Genomic DNA, 15,810 nt, shown 5'->3' with positions numbered 1-15,810 from the left:
CTTAGGATACCTAATGAGTGAATAAATCAGGGGAAAAAAGCATTGCTTCCCTCATGGAGCTTACATGCTAATGGGGAAGACAGACATTAAACAACAAGCATAAAAAAATAAAATAAAATAAAAAATAAAATAAAATAAAAAAAAAAACAACAAGCATAATAAATGGGCCAATAAAATGATAAGGGCTAGGGGAGAAGAAGCAAGACGGGAGACAGTGCGTTTTAAAGACGGTAGTTAGGATGGGTGGTTTTTGAGTAGACTTGAGAGAGGTGAGGGAATCAGCTAAGCAGATGTCTAGGCAAAGAGCAGCCCAGCAGACAGGCCAAGAGTCTGTGGCCCCAAGGCTGGAGTGAGCCTGATCCACGTGGGGAACAACAGAGGAAGCCGTGTGGCTGAAGGTGGAGAGAACCAGTGAGACAGTAGCAGGAGATAAGATGGGAGAGGTGGGGGAGGGGCACAGACCGTGTGGGGTCTCGTAGGACATTGCAATGACTTTGGCCATTGGAGTGGTTTGAGCAGAGGAGGGGTGTGGCCTGACTAACATTTTATGAGGCTTCTTGTGGCCTCCACGTTGAGAACATACTTTAGGAGGAACAGAATGGAAGTGGGGAGATGACTTAGGAGGTTGTGACCTTAATCCACCTGAGGGATGACGGTGGCATGGACAAGGGAGGTGGTCTGATTCTGGATGTATTTTGAAGGTGGAGCCAGCAGGATTTCTTGACAGATTGGCTGTGGGACATGAGAGAAGAGGAGTCAAAGATGACTCCAAGACTTTTAGCCTGAGAGACTGAAAGGTGAGATGCACCATCAACTATTATGGGGAAGCTTATGGGGAAAGTAAGTCCGGGGGTGAGGGGGAGACTTGGGATTTACGTTTCCAATACATTAAGTGTGAGATAGAGCCAGCCACAAGGAGATATCAAGTAAGCAGTTGGATATTCAAGCCTGGAGCTTGGGAGGGAGGTTTGACTGACCTGGAGATATGCTTTCGAGGGCCGGTGGCATATGGATGGTATTTAAAGCCAGGAAGCTGAATGAGATCACCAGGAAGGGAGAGTAAATAGAGAAGAGGAAGGAGGACTAAATCCAAGGCCGTTCCAGCAGGGAGAAGATGCAGAGATGAAAAAGTAGCAGAGGAAACAGAAGGAGCAGCAGTGAGGGAGCTGAAGGAGTAGAAGTGTGGCTTCCTGGAAGCCAAGAGAAGAACACATCAAGTGGAGGACGTGATCAACTGTGTCAGAAGTGCTGATACACAGCACGAGGCGAGGCAGAGCCGTGACCACCAGATGCAGCCTGCTCACGGGCGCTCTTGGCAAGGGCGGGTTGGGTGGAGTAGTGGAGACAAAAGGCCAGATGGGATGGGAGTACCCAGCTGACCAAGACGTGATGGGAAAGACTGTCTCAGGATTGGGAAACTCAATCTGCACATTGTCTCAGGTCGACCTCTTAAATATCTCTCAAAATCCTTCTTCTCTTTCCATCCTGGCTGCCACCAGCTGAGGTTAGGCCACCACCATCTCTCTGCTAGACTGCAAAAATACCCTCGTAACTGGGCTGTCTGCCTCCAATGTGGCCCCATGAAACTCTTCTCGACACTGTAGCCATGGTGACATTTCTAAAATTAAAACCTGACCCTGTCACTCCTCCACTCATCCTTCAAGGCCTCTTGGGTGCCCTCAGGGTAAGTCCAGCCTCCCTGTCATGGCAGACGGTGGTCTTCTAGATCCGACCCTGCTTTCCTCTCCAGTCCCAGTTTTCACCACTCCCCGTGTCCAACTCCATGCCACAGCCAATATTTTTTGTTCCTTTTCACCTCCCAAGTTTGGTAAATGTTTTCTCCACCGAGAACATCTTGGTCCTCAGAACTCTCCACACCTTTCGTAACTCCTACTCCGTGTCTTAGCTTGAATGTCACTTCCTCCAGAAATCTTTCCTTGATCAGCTCACCACCCCATTGCAAGTCTAGGTCTGAGTTAGGTGTCGTTTCTAGCACCTGGTGATTCTCTCACCATAGTACTACGGCACGTATACATTTATTTTTATTCCTACTATTATTTGAGACTGTATCATTTGGGACCGTGAAATTCTGTGAAGCCAAGGCTTGCCTTTGTTATCACACAAACGTAACACAATCTTTAACGTCTAGTAGGAAATTGATTAAATATCTGTGGAATGAATGGCTTAAACAATCCAGTTAAAATAGAGACAACTTAAATAATTGTCAGGCAGGTGGTGAAACTAAATGCAACTACCAAAAGTTATTTCCCAAGGAGATATATAGCATAAAATAAGATCTTGTACTAATTATAATCCAGAACACAAACTTCAGATGTTACTAAGGAGGGAGAAGAATTGGTTAAGAGAGGTGAGAGAAGGGATAATGGTACATCTAGAGCGCAAAAGATACTACTTTGATGTTTAGAGAAGTATAGGTTAATATTTTTTTATTCTGAAGGTAACCACTAGTACAATTTTAAATAAGATATAGACTTCCAAAATATAAAAGATAGGGACTTCCCTGGTGGCACAGTGGTTAAGAATCCACCTGCCAGTGGAGGGGACATGGGTTCGATCCCTGGTCTGGGAAGATCCCACATGCTGCGGAACAGCTAAGCCCGTGCACCACAACTACTGAGCATGCACTCTAGAGCCCGTGAGCCACAACTACTGAAACCCGAGCGCCTAGAGCCTGTGCTCTGCAACAAGAGAAGCCACCGCAATGAGAAGCCCACGCAAGGCGACAAAGACCCAATGCAGCCAAAAAAAAAAAATCTTTTTTAAATATATAAAAGATAAATACAAAGAAAATACAAACCTGTGTAACAGAAATCAGACAACAAAGGAAACAAGAAGCATAAAAAATCGTAAGGAATAAAATGATAGAAGTAAAACCAGACAGATTATCTATAACAATAAATACAGATTTCTTAAGTTACCCTATTACCAGTAGAGACTCTCAAACACTTTAAAACAACGTGAAACAAAAGGTTAGAATTAAAGAGTGGGCGGAGGTAATTCTAGCAAAAACAAACTGAAAATAAAATGATGTACTGATATCAATATGCAATGTAGAAGAGTCCCAGGGAAATACGCAAAATGAGAAGAAAAGATTCGCTCGACACTGATAAAGGATACAGTCCACAGTGAAGAGATAACCATTAAGAAGCTTACATGCCAAAAAGAGATTATGTTACAATGGAGAAAGTAACTGAAAAATAATAATTCTAGATGATTTTTAATTCATATCTCAGTCTTTCCCATAGATAAAGTAGGGGAAAAAATTTTAGAAGCTTCCAGTCATAAATGTGACATATACATGTTGAACTTCGAACCGTCAAACAGAATACAACTTGTAGTACTTCAAAATCAGACATTATTTAAAGCCGGAATACAAGACTCCAGAAAATTAATAGCAGAAGTTAATTTTTAAAAATAATTTATGGAGTTCCTTGGTGGCCTAGTGGTTAGGACTCTAGGCTTTCACTGCCATGACCCGAGTTCAATCCTTGGTTGGGAAACTGAGATCCCGCAAGCCGCAAGGCGCAGTGTGGCCAAAAATTTTTAAAAATTAACTTTTTGAAAATTTCATCACATGCTCCCAAATGAATACTGCATCAGTAGTTATTTAATTGCAGACTGTTTAAGAAAGAAAGACAGTGACAACATTGTGCGTCAGAACTTATGGCTCTGACCACACCTCTGTTCAAAGGAAGATCCAGAGCGCTTGAAAAATTGCTTTATTGTGACACAAGGGAAAACATATTGTCAAGTTAACTGAGCAGTCAGTCCAAGGAGCTGGAAAGAGAAATGGAGAAAGGGATTAATAACGATAAAGGCAAAAAGTAATAGACTGGAATATTTTTAAAGAGAACTGATCAATGTAATCCGATAGCTGGTTTCCTGAGGAAAAAATTAAAATAGACAAAATTCCAGCAAGACTAAACATGAAAAAGAATTGCAAATACAATCACAGTGAATCTCAAATGAGACAGGGTGCTTATTCCTATATACAGTGGAGATACGCCCCCGCCCAGATCTGCTCTCCACCTGCGTGGACACATCTGCAAGGCTCCTGGCCCTTGCTTCCTGGGTTTCACCAGTGCAGTGTCCCAGAAGCAGGGGAGGAAGGAGAGTGAGGTCAGAGGATGTATCCACTTGGCGCCCTCTCAGCTTCAGGCTGGTTGTGTGTCCCCAGCCCAGGATCACCCACCCCATGCTCTCACCCTGCAGACCCAGGAGTGGAAGTAGCTCTGCTGCCGGCTCTATATCAATGCACTGTTCCCTGTGGTTCCCCTGGCTATAAATAAGCCCCGTATCAATAAACCCTCCTGGAATGATCCTGTATCGAGTACGCCATCTATTCCCTGTTAGAACCCAGACTGATACACATGAAATGCTAAATTTCTTTTCTTTTTCCAGGAAAATATAGGTGAACAAAATTGAGCCAAGAAGAAATCAAAACAAAATATGCCAGTAACCATGAAAGAAATGGAAAATATTAAATTATCACCTACAACTAAGGGCTAGGCTTAAAAGCTTCAAATGAAAGGTCCGTCATGCTTTCTTATTTCCAATAATTATCTGCTTTTCAAAATCTACCAGAGTATTAAAAAGATAGTTTTCTCAGATGGTTTTACTAAGTTAACATAAAGTGATATTAAAACCTGACAATAGGGCTTCCCTGGTGGCGCAGTGGTTAAGAGTCCGCCTGCCGATGCAGGGGACGCAGGTTCGTGCCCCGGTCCGGGAAGATCCCACATGCCGCGGAGCGGCTGGGCCCGTGAGCCATGGCCGCTGAGCCTGCGCGTCCGGAGCCTGTGCTCCGCAACGGGAGAGGCCACGGCAGTGAGAGGCCCGCGTACCGCAAAAAAAAAAAAAAAAAAAAAAAAAAAAAAAAAAAAACCTGACAATAATAGCTCAAAAAGCTGAAACTGTAAACCACATTTAGCTATCAAGAGAGCTGCAAAAATCTTAGCAAGTTGAATCTGCCATTCTATTTAGAAGAATAGCCAGAGTCTGTTTTGTGAAGGTAAAAATGGGTTAATACTGGAAAGCCTTTTGGTATCAACTTGGCTAGAAAAAGGCAAAAAAAATAAATCCTAAAATTTGTAGTAACCTAGGAGTACAAAGATATTTCCTTAACTTAGAGTATTTATGTGAAACTAATACCCAAGATTATGGTGAAATGTTAGAGACAATCCTATTAAAATTAGGACTAAGATGCTGATGCCTGCTATCAATGTTGCTATTTAACATTGAATTTTAACGCTCTAGCCAATGTAATAGGACAATAAAAATAAATATTAATATTGAGGAGGAGGGCTTCCCTGGTGGCGCAGTGGTTGAGAGTCCGCCTGCCGATGCAGGGAACACGGGTTCGTGCCCCGGTCTGGGAAGATCCCACATGGCGCGGAGCGGCTGGGCCCGTGAGCCATGGCCGCTGAGCCTGCGCGTCCGGAGCCTGTGCTCCGCAACGGGAGAGGCCACCAGCAGTGAGAGGCCCGCATACCGCAAAAAAATAAAAATAAAAATAATATTGAGGAGGAGAAAATACCATTATTTGTGAAAATGATTCCCTACCTGAAAAATAACCTTAATAAATAAAGTGTACTTATAAATCAATAGAAAAAATGAATACACTGTAGAAAAAATGAGCAAAAGACATAATTCAGCAATTCACAAAAGAAGAAAGGCAAATGGTCAGCCAAAAGTAAACATGCCATATTGTACCTATCAGATTTAAATAATTAATGAGATGGTCTGGGTAGGAAGAAAGAGGCACTCTCATACTCAGTTCTTTAAAAAGTGTAATAACTTACTTATAATTTGACAGTATGTTTTAAAAGCCTTAAAACATACACAGCCTTCGACCCTGCAGTTCTACTTCCAGCAATGCAGAATAAGCAATCTAAATAACTACAGCTGGGGGCAGAGAGAGAATTGTGTTCACAGATGTTCACTGTTTATAATATCAGAAAATACTGAGGCAACTTATAGTAGTTCATTCATTGAATTCATTATGATATGTTCATACAATATTTTATGGCCACTAAAAATGATGTTTAAATGCTCATTTATAATTTTTGAATTGTTCACAATCTATTTTGATAAAAAATAAATTTTCAAAATGATGTACAAAGCACTGGCTCATTTTGGCATATATATTAATTCCTTGTCTAAATGCATATAACCTTAGTATATACAAAATGTTGACAGCGGTTATCTCTGAACAAAGAAATGTGAAATTTAAAAATTTTGCTTTCCTGGGTCTTAAAGGGATGTTAGATCTGAAAGAAGCTAGGTACGCTGTAAAGGGAGCAACCGTATTGGGTGTGTTCAAGGAGCACCGGTGAGCGTGCTGCAGGCCAGGCTTGCCATTGGCTCCGACTGTTGTCTACTGTAGGTATTTGGTGCCTGACCTTAGAAAAATTGCTTCACCTCAGTTTTCTCAACCAGGAAATAAAAAGAACAATTCTGCAACACTTGGTAAGTCCTAAACCTCACAAACAGAGAATAATGAAGTCGCCCTGCCCCTCCCCAAAATCAAATCTGAATTTGGTCAAGCTTCTGAACCCAACTACTAATTTACAGAAAGTCGAGAAAGAGCGGCATGCCCCAGGGATACAATCAGCAAAATCCCAACGGTGAGAAACTCTACAGGACAAATAACCTAGTTTCTTCCACAAATATGTCAACATGAGACAGAAAAGAAAGACCTGAAAATATATCAACCCCAATGTAAAGGCGTTGGTCTGATTTGAATTCTTATTCAAACAAACAAATGACTGTTTTTGATATAATGGCATTTAAGAGAAATTTGTGAATTTAACCATTGACTATATATTAGGTGCTACTAAGAAACTATTGTTAATTTCTCAGCTGTTACAGTGACAACTGTGTTTGCATTTCTTCTAAACTTCCTTTAAGAGACACACAAATATTTACGGATGAAATGATGATACACTGAATTTGCTTTAAAATAACATTAGGGAGGGGATCTGGAGGTATGGATAGGGGAGGATTGGCCATGAACTGATGTGGGTACGTGAGGGTTTCCCCTACTATTCAGTCTACTTTGTGTACTTTCGAACTTCTTCATAACAACAACACCAAAAAGAAGTTTATGTTTTAAAAAGCAAGTACTGTTTCCATCTCTATGATGAAGCTGATGGACTTGAACTGTAGACTTTGCAAATTAGAAAATAAACATTCTTTGCCAGTGGGGACTCTGAAAATAAAACGGAAAGGCCAAGTGGAGAAGAAATGCAACAGCGAAGCAATTCTTCTCCCCCAGTTTCCCAACACATTAGAAAATCGAAGTAAGAAACTGGGAACACCATCCCTGGGCCAAATTCCTTCCCAGCAGAGCATATTTCCTTTTCTCTGAGCAGCTCCCCGGAGCCAAAGGAGCCTGCCCGGCCATCAGTATATTCCTCCTGGGAACTTGAATGCCTACCGCTTGGCCCAGACGTTTCGTGTTGATAAGACAGCCCCTTACAGAGCTCTGCCCTGTGCTTACCTGTGCACTAGCTCCTGGGGCCCTACAACGGCCCTATTGTACTGTTACTGGGATTGCTACTGTTCCCTGGAAGGACAGTGACGTCGCACAGCCAGGAAGTGGCAGCAGTGGGACCCAAGCACACCCTCCTGTCTCCCCACCCTTGCCCACCTGGACCCAAAACCCAGCCCACCCAAACTGTGCCTCCCACCATTTCCAACCAGGTGCTGAAGACCTGCGCGCCAGCCCCAGCTGTCCTCGAGGTTCTTTTCAACTCCTACCCTCAGCTCCGTGTGTCAGAGTCCTGGAAGGAGGTGATCCCTGAAGAAGTGTTTCAGGTGAGGAAGCTGCCCCTTCTTCCCCCGTTAGTACAAGACTGTCGTCTGTTTCTGTTCACCCACGTGTGTTTTGCACTAATACTCAGGTAAGTAGAAAACATCTGGAGAAGAGAAGAGAAAGGCAAATTGGGGGCATATCTGATGTGTCTGTTTTTCTTCTGGAGGCCCGGTAATCACACAGCCTGTGGTTCTGATTGGGGTCCTGTGGGCTGCAAGGAACAGAAAACCGACCCACACAGGCTTAAGAAGCTCAGGGCTGCAGTAACCACTGTCCAGAGGAGGGTGGGCCGTGGAGGTCCTGGCTCCTGGGTGTCAGTTTCTTTCTCTGACATCTTAAGATATGGCCGAGGCAGCTGCTGGCACTGCGTCCACACACAACAAAGTCCACAGGTGACTGTCAATTTAGAAAGAGAGAACTTTTTGTTTCTAGAAGCCTCTAGAAAATGTCCCCTCATGTTTCACTGACTTGAGTCCTGTTCAGATTACTGAACAACAAAGTGTGCTCTCCAAAGCGGGTGGGCAGAGGGGAATTCTAGGAGGTTCTACCCATAGTATCTGAAATCACCCAAAGCAGACTTCCGTCTGACTGGGCAGGAGCTGCACTTGAGAAAAGTATCCGGACCCTCTCGGGGAGGGTTGTCCCGCATCAGTAGCCGGGAAAGGATCACCTGTGCCGCCAGGGCTCTTCTGTCTGGGAGAGAGACGCGCGTCGGTTCCGTGTGCCCAGACTGACGTTCCCCCGCCTTCCTTTCAGATGCACCAGCCTTTCTACCAGTCCCTCTTTGCCTTGGCCCACAGCCCGCGCTGTCTGCAGCATCTCTGCCGCTGTGCCATTCGGAAGCTGTTTAGCAGAAAGTGCTTTTTCCTCGTGCCCCAGTTGCCCTTGCCGAAGTCCCTGCAAAATTACCTTCTGCTGGAGCCAGAGGGGGTTTTGCACTGAAACCCAGAGATTTGGACCAAGACACTTGTGCTCTTCTGTGGAGGCTCCAGGGTTACGAGGGGCCCTGGATGGAACTTGGCACCCACCCTGTGCACGGACCTCACCCAGCTTCAGGTCCACCTGGGCATGGAATTGGCAATAAAGGCCCTTTCTGCCTCTCAGGGTTGCTTGTAAGGACTGGAACTGTGAATATCGTAGTACTTGTATCAGAAAGTACCTTTCAACGGAGGTTGAACTAAAAGGTATACATATTGTTCCAAGGTCTGTCTCCTGCCCACAATGCGTTGGCAGCATTCGAGCTGCACCCCGCCCCCCCCAGCCTTCAGACCCTCTGCCTCAAGGGGAACACCCCACCCTTCCTAGTGCTCAGACCCTTGGAAAGACTTTGTCCTCCAAACGTGACAGACGTACACACTGAGAGAGGACACTTCTGTATCGAGAGCCCCTGCCTGGGAGCCCACTGGTGCTTCCCAGCGTATCACAGTCCAGAGTCCCTAGAAGGACGTCAGAGGGGCGGTGAGCCAGACGTTCTGATCCGATGTGGGTCTTCTGTGCAACAGCCTTACCAAATGCCAGCGGATCCAGCTGTGGGGAACAGTCCAGGAAGCCAGATGCCAGGGACAGACACGGGTTCCTGGAGGTTGCCGTCAGCTCAGCCCGACCATCCGGGATCGGAGAGCATCCTTAAAGGTCGAGGGCTGTGTTAACTGTCTTTTATTTTCTGTATTCTGGTGCTTCGACATCTGGGGCCTTTCGGACCCTGGAGGGACTGCTCCTCCCAGGGTTAGCCAACTCCTAGAGATTGTAAACAACATGCCCCCAGGCATCCTTTTCAAATACAACTCGACCAACCCAGAGTTCACTACCTACCACCTCCCTGGAGCTCCAGCCACTGCCCCTCCAGAGCCAGTCCCGACAACCAAGGCCAGCCCCTCTGCCCTGGAGCCCACTGCAGTCATTCAGACTAGCCAGTCCTACGCCTGTGTGTCCTGCCTCGCCTATCCTTTCCATGGAAACCACAATAAAGTCTCTTGCCCATGTCCCCTCCCCCCACTTCCTGATCAACCCTGGTGCCTCCCCGTTTGGTGTGACCCTTCTCTTGGGAATGGTGACTAATAAACTATCTCTTCATTGATAACTGTCTCCCAATCTGTTGGCCCTACTAGACCTCACATTTTCTATTAAAAAGCATCTCTTAAAACAAGGACTCTTTGTTTTCATCCTCTGAGGATAAGCAGTGGCTGCCCATTTTCCAGTTTGAGCCCGTGCAATGTGCGGCTGGGACGAACCTCAGGAGGGCGGGCACGCCATCCCACTGTTTGCAGTGCGCAAGTGGGGGTTCCACACCCCAGTAGATAACTGCGGTCTAAGGTGGGATGCTCTGTCTGTGAGTGAAGCCCACTGTGGAGGTGAAAAGAATGAGGGTGGGCGTCACGAAAGGAGTAGACCGGCTGAGCCTTGGTGGATGGCCAGATCTCAACACAGCGGGTCAGGCCAAGGGAGGGCTAGGACAGCATCCCCCTTCAGCTGACCCACCCACATCCTGCCCTTTGAGACCGACATCTCACCCAAACGACTATGTAAGCACGGTTCAAGATCCCACACACCCTCACCCCAGGCAGATGGCTCTCCCCGAGCCCCTCCCACGTAGCATTCTGGAGCTGCCCCTGGATCAAAAGGAAAACTTGAACAAAGGCAGGGGTGCAGGAAAGTGCACACACCATGGAGGAACAGTGATTCGTCCGCCTGGAGGCGAGGGTCCCTATGCTTCGGCCCCTGGAAGGAGGCCAGTCGGGAGGGTCTTGGCTTCCAGATCAAGGATTCTGAACTTCATTGCACAGGCCATGGGGAGCCACAGAGCAGGTGAGCAGGTGTGACCCCAGTGAGATTCTAGGAAGTTCCTGCGTCCTGGAAAGGGATGCAGCACACCAGAGGGCGGGTAGGAACCCATGGTGACACCCCAGAGGTGGGGCTTCAGATCCAGGCTGCTGCACTGAGCAAGGAGAACAGTTACAGGTATCTACCGATCGGCTGCAGTTTGCTCAGCTGGGAAGTGAAAGCGTGCGTACCTCTCTCACCGGGCTGGGACTCGGTGAGATAATTCGTGAGGGCAGCAGGCTTCTCCAATCTGAAGGGATCTTGTTGAAATGCAGATTCTGACACTGGCGTCTGGGGCAGGGCCCCAGATTCTGTGGGTCGGCCAACTTTCACGTTGCTGACGAGCTTGGGTGACGCCCCTGCCCCTGGTTGGTCCTACTGAGAGCAGAGTGCAAAGCCCTAGGCCCAGAGGCGGCCCAGAGAAGGAAAGCAATAAATGGTTCCTTCTCTTATTATGATTGTTTGATTATTAGGAGAAGAAAATAGCCTAATATTGGGATAAAGACTGCAAAAATGGAAAAGCAAAGCAACGTTATTTATGAGAAAAATGAGAAAGGCGGAAACAGTAAGAAATACAGCCCCAGCAGCTACTAAGGAGCCCCGTCCTCACGGGATTTTGCAAATGAGAATCTGAGTGAGCTTCTGCTGCCTGTCTTCAGCCTCCCCTCTCCACCCCCCTCCTCCTTAGAAAACAGGTGGTATTTCTGAATGCACTAAATTTTAAATATGTTTTGGAGTCCCGGAACAAAGTAGAACTCTTTTAAAACACATTGACTTTAAATTTCTAAAAATCTGATGAATAATGACCAATTATTACATTTTCAAAAACATGTTTTTCCCCAAATTACAGCTTAAAAACAACAACATGATTCTCAGAGTGAGCCCCAGACATCTCCCCATAGATGCCGAAATTCCACCCCTGTGGAATTCTTATTCATTATTTCACCCCCACCCCCCAAGAATTTTCTTTTAAAAAGCAGATGCTCCCAGGTAGAGCTAATCCATGAAGTTCCTTGGGGATAAACCATTCACTCATCCATTCAGTCATTTGTTCATTCCTTTAACCAACCCTGTCTGAGCCTGCTGGGGGTGGAGCCCAGGGCTTAGGGCTCAGGACCCACCACCCACAAGACAGGCTCCTAGTGGAGCTCACAGCCAAGCCAGGAAGGCCAACTTGTCAGCAAGGCTGTTGGAGAGACCTGGGCACATCGGGGGAGGTGTGGAGAGAAAGGGCCACTTTCTCCGCTTTCTCTCTGGCTTCACCTCTGCATCGAATGAGGGCCCCTGTTCCCAAGGCAGGTGGCAGTGCGGGCACTTTGCAGCTTCCCTCACCAACACACTCATCAGGCAGTCACGTGACATCCCCGATGAGCACCCACTCCGCCCTCCCCCACCAGCCAGTACCATATGCGGTGGGTCCAGTACCTCCAGTATAGTAGCGCTCTTGGTCAACATGGACCCATGTGCAACAGAAACAGAGCAATGAAAGATGTCAGGAAGTCCTTTACCCTGCCCCCAACTCAGGTACGTGACTGCTGCACAGAAAAATAGGAAATAAACTGGCGCTAGAAATTAGTTCTGAATCAGCCGCGTTCTAGTGGCTCCAGATGTGCTGAAAACGATTCCTGATGTATGGTCATGAGTGCATGGGACGAAAATGGCAAGTGTGGTGGTTTGGGGGTTATCTTAACCATCAAATGGGATGGAATTCATTCCTAGTTTTTCAGAATTTAATTACTGCTAGCAACTTGCTTTGTTAAGCAAAAAATAAAATAACTGAAAAAATTTGTAGTATTGAAGACTGTCTAGCTTTGCCCTATGGGTCATGTGGCAGGAGGTTCTAAAATGAAGGAGACTTGCATAATTCCACACAGATAAGGGGGGGGAGAGGAAGGACGAGACTAAGAGAAGGAGGGAGGGAGAAAAGGTGGGAAGGAGGGAGCGAAGTAACTTAGCTGAGTAAAACATCCGAAAACACATTATGCTTTTCAGCTAGAGTTATCTTGTCTGTCTTCTTTTCTTCTTTTCCAGTGAACAAAACATACCCTGGTATTTCTTTTTTTTTTTTTTTTTTTTTTTTGCGGTACGCGGGCCTCTCACTGCTGTGGCCTCTCCCGTTGTGGATCACAGGCTCCGGACGCGCAGGCTCAGCGGCCATGGCTCACGGGCCCAGCCGCTCCGCGGCATGTGGGATCTTCCCGGACCGGGGCACGAACCCGCGTCCCCTGCATCGGCAGGCGGACTCTCAACCACTGCGCCACCAGGGACGTCCCCTGGTATTTCTTTTATTAAAGGGTAAAAGTGTTTTCCATTCTTAAACAGTTCATATTAAACATCATTATTTTTCTCTCTGAGTATATTACATAAACTCAATTCCATAAGACCTAAACTTTTTAAATTTTAAATTTAGTGTTTAATGATGCATTCACATGGTTCAAAAGTCAGAAGGTAATAAAAGAGTAGATGATGTTTCTACTAAAAAGGAAAAAGATAGCAGAGGAATATTTTCCCTCAAACTTTGAGTATCTTTGACTATACAACTGTCATCTGACCGCAGAGAATTCAAAAATACGCACATGAGGTTCTCTGCCTACAATGGTCCTGAGAAGTTTCACCCCTTTCCATCCCGACCATACCCTGGACAGGATGAGATGTCCACAGCACAGCTAGATGGCCAGACACAACCCACAGCCCACAGGCAGGCAGGGCACGGACATGGCACGGTGTGATGTGTCATGTTTAAGATTCTGAAGGCGGCATTGGGCTTCTCTTATTAGTGAACTTAAAATCCATTTAATTTTAAGTTCCATGACAATCAACCATTCTGCATGTTTTGAAGAAAATCAAAACCACTGACTCTTTAGGAAGCATTTGCTAATCCCAGTAACTGTATATAATCACCACAGTTTCAGTCTCCGAAATAACCCTTACGTTTTCACGTTGATGGGGCAGGCTGTTGAACTTTTGCAAAGAACACTTAACCCTCTACAAAAACGGTATAAAATACAGGCTTGGAGAATGAGTGGGTCTGCTCCAGTGACGGGTCCTGACACGGACATCTGAGAGAGAGCTTAATCACTGCAATTGCGGACGTTATTAGCTTGCCAAGTGCTTTTCATCTTTTAAGGGCTGCCCAAGGACCAAGTGATAAACCAGGAATATTGCATCTTTTATTCCATTATTTCAAGAATAAATTATTCCTTAGTCAAATTTTCTACGTGCACTTGGGATATTCAGGAGTCCCAAAGTTTCAACTAGGATCAAGGTCGCGTCTTATTTTTGGCTTTCAGTCGGCTTTTCAAACTCTAGGGTTTGTCTTGAAATTGTCAGTATCGTTCTGATTTAAAACAAAAATTAATCTCGTTAAATTGCTAAAAAATAAGCCTGAGTGAGGTCAATTCCTGCAGCCCAGCGGGAGGATTCCAGCGTTGAAACTTATTTTCATGGAGTCCTGCAGGTGGCGCCATAAGCAAACGGTCTTAACCGGCCCACCAACCGGCTCTCCCCGGAATCAGAAGACAAGATTTTAGCTCACATGCTAAAGGGGCGGAGAGTATAGGAAAACTATAGAATCGTGACATATCATATAGAATTATGTTGCTATAATTTTAAAAATCCGTAATTAAAATATTGATTATGGGTTTGCCTACTTCCTTTGTATTAAGTATGCACGTTTTATAGGCAATGTGTTTATAAATGAATATAATTTTAAGTTGACTCTTTTACGATGCCATAATGACAGCCCAATCCTCATTTATGTGTTCAACGTGTTCTTTAACAAAATTATACATTCACCATTGCAATGTAACTAGCTGGGTTTTCAGCCTTCATCTAATCTTCCGGAATGGTATTTCTGCAGTCCTAACACTCTGCTTAATCACTCCAATAAAAAGAGTAGATTTCTTTGTAATGCAATTTGTAAGCAATAAACATGATTGAGAATGCAGTGTTTGCTGTCGACTATGTTTAACGCAGGGTTTTAATTCGGTGTGTAATTATTCATTTGGTAGGCACTTTTCCCATTCACGTATCTTTTCCCTGCTCTGAAAAAAGTTGGTAAGTTGGGAAAACATTGGGGAAACAGGATTTTCTAGTACTTTGTGCAAGCCGGAGTTTGATGCAGATGTTATGGAAAAAGAACCTTTTTTTATCTGCTAAAAACAGGAGGTCATATTAACTCCCAGTACAGACACATAAAAATGTGATTATGGGTTCTAAACACAACGCAGTGGGCTCCTAGCTAACAATGAGATTTCTAGGAAGTGATGCATAAATTCTTCAAAAATGACACATTTCTCACGTTTCATTCCAATTAAATTACTGAGGCAGCTAACAGCGAGGAGCACAAAGTACGGGGGTAAAATGAGGGTTTTCTTCTTGTAACTGTATCTCTGTGAAAGTATATTTTTATGAGAAGCAGTTAATATTACGCTATTATTTTTCAACTGCGCTGGGAGGGATATCTTGAGTCTTTCTTGTCGAGAGCTCTCCCCGGAAGAGTCTGCTCCTTTGTTTCCTGCGTTTACTAATAAGGGAGAATTGCTCCGCAGGCTACAGCCCCAACCCGGGTCTCTGGAGTGAAAGAGCCAGCCTGAAAGGGGTTCCGGGTGTCAGTCCTCAGGGTCCCAGGGTCGGGCCCAGTAGCTGCCCACAGGCCTACGGCCGCGTGACTCAAATACGCCCGGAGCTCCACTTACAAACTGCGGCGCGGGGCCGGGGGTAAGGGATTGGGGGTCCGCACCCACCCGCGATCCGCTAACACGCGGGGCGGGTCCTCCAGCGCCCGGCCCAGGTCTCCGGATCCTGAGTGCCGCGCGGCCGCGCGGGGGAGGTTCTTCGGGTGGGCCGGGAGGGGGATCTAATGGGGGGGAAGACCTGCTAGGCCAGCCCGCCGTGTCCCCCCTCCGGGCGAGCCTGGGGGCGTGAGGGTCCAGCCCCGCTGCTGCTCCCCCGCAAAGGAGGCCAGAGGAGCGCAAGACCGCCCGGGGGGAGGCGGGAGGGGGCGTCGGAAGACAAAAGGATGTGAAGCTTTAAATTCAAAAAGATGTTTCTGAAAGCCTCGTCCTGGGGTTTGAAAGGCGCACCGAGGACAGCGGCAGAGCGATCCCAATCAGAAATGCGATTTGAAGTCCTAATGAACTTGATTGCGTGAA

At 46.0% G+C, this 15,810-nt stretch overlaps 1 protein-coding gene across 1 annotated transcript in view; it reads left to right on the top strand.

Moving 5' to 3' along the window:
- ASB18 (ankyrin repeat and SOCS box containing 18) overlaps window positions 1-9,125 on the top strand; it is a gene marked incomplete at its 5' end in the record, with an annotated part of 40,679 nt that extends 31,554 nt beyond the window's left edge. Inside the window, 2 exons of the mRNA XM_079924890.1 lie at window positions 7,726-7,839; window positions 8,594-9,125. Of these exons, the coding sequence (XP_079781016.1) occupies window positions 7,726-7,839; window positions 8,594-8,779 (300 nt within the window). The 3' untranslated portion in view covers window positions 8,780-9,125. The remainder of the gene's footprint in view (window positions 1-7,725; window positions 7,840-8,593) is intronic.
- Between the last annotated feature and the right edge of the window lie 6,685 nt (window positions 9,126-15,810).

The sequence above is a fragment of the Stenella coeruleoalba genome (assembly GCF_951394435.1).
Source record: "Stenella coeruleoalba genome assembly, chromosome: 6".
NCBI lineage: Eukaryota > Metazoa > Chordata > Mammalia > Artiodactyla > Delphinidae > Stenella > Stenella coeruleoalba.
This window is presented reverse-complemented; position numbering and strand designations above follow the sequence as displayed.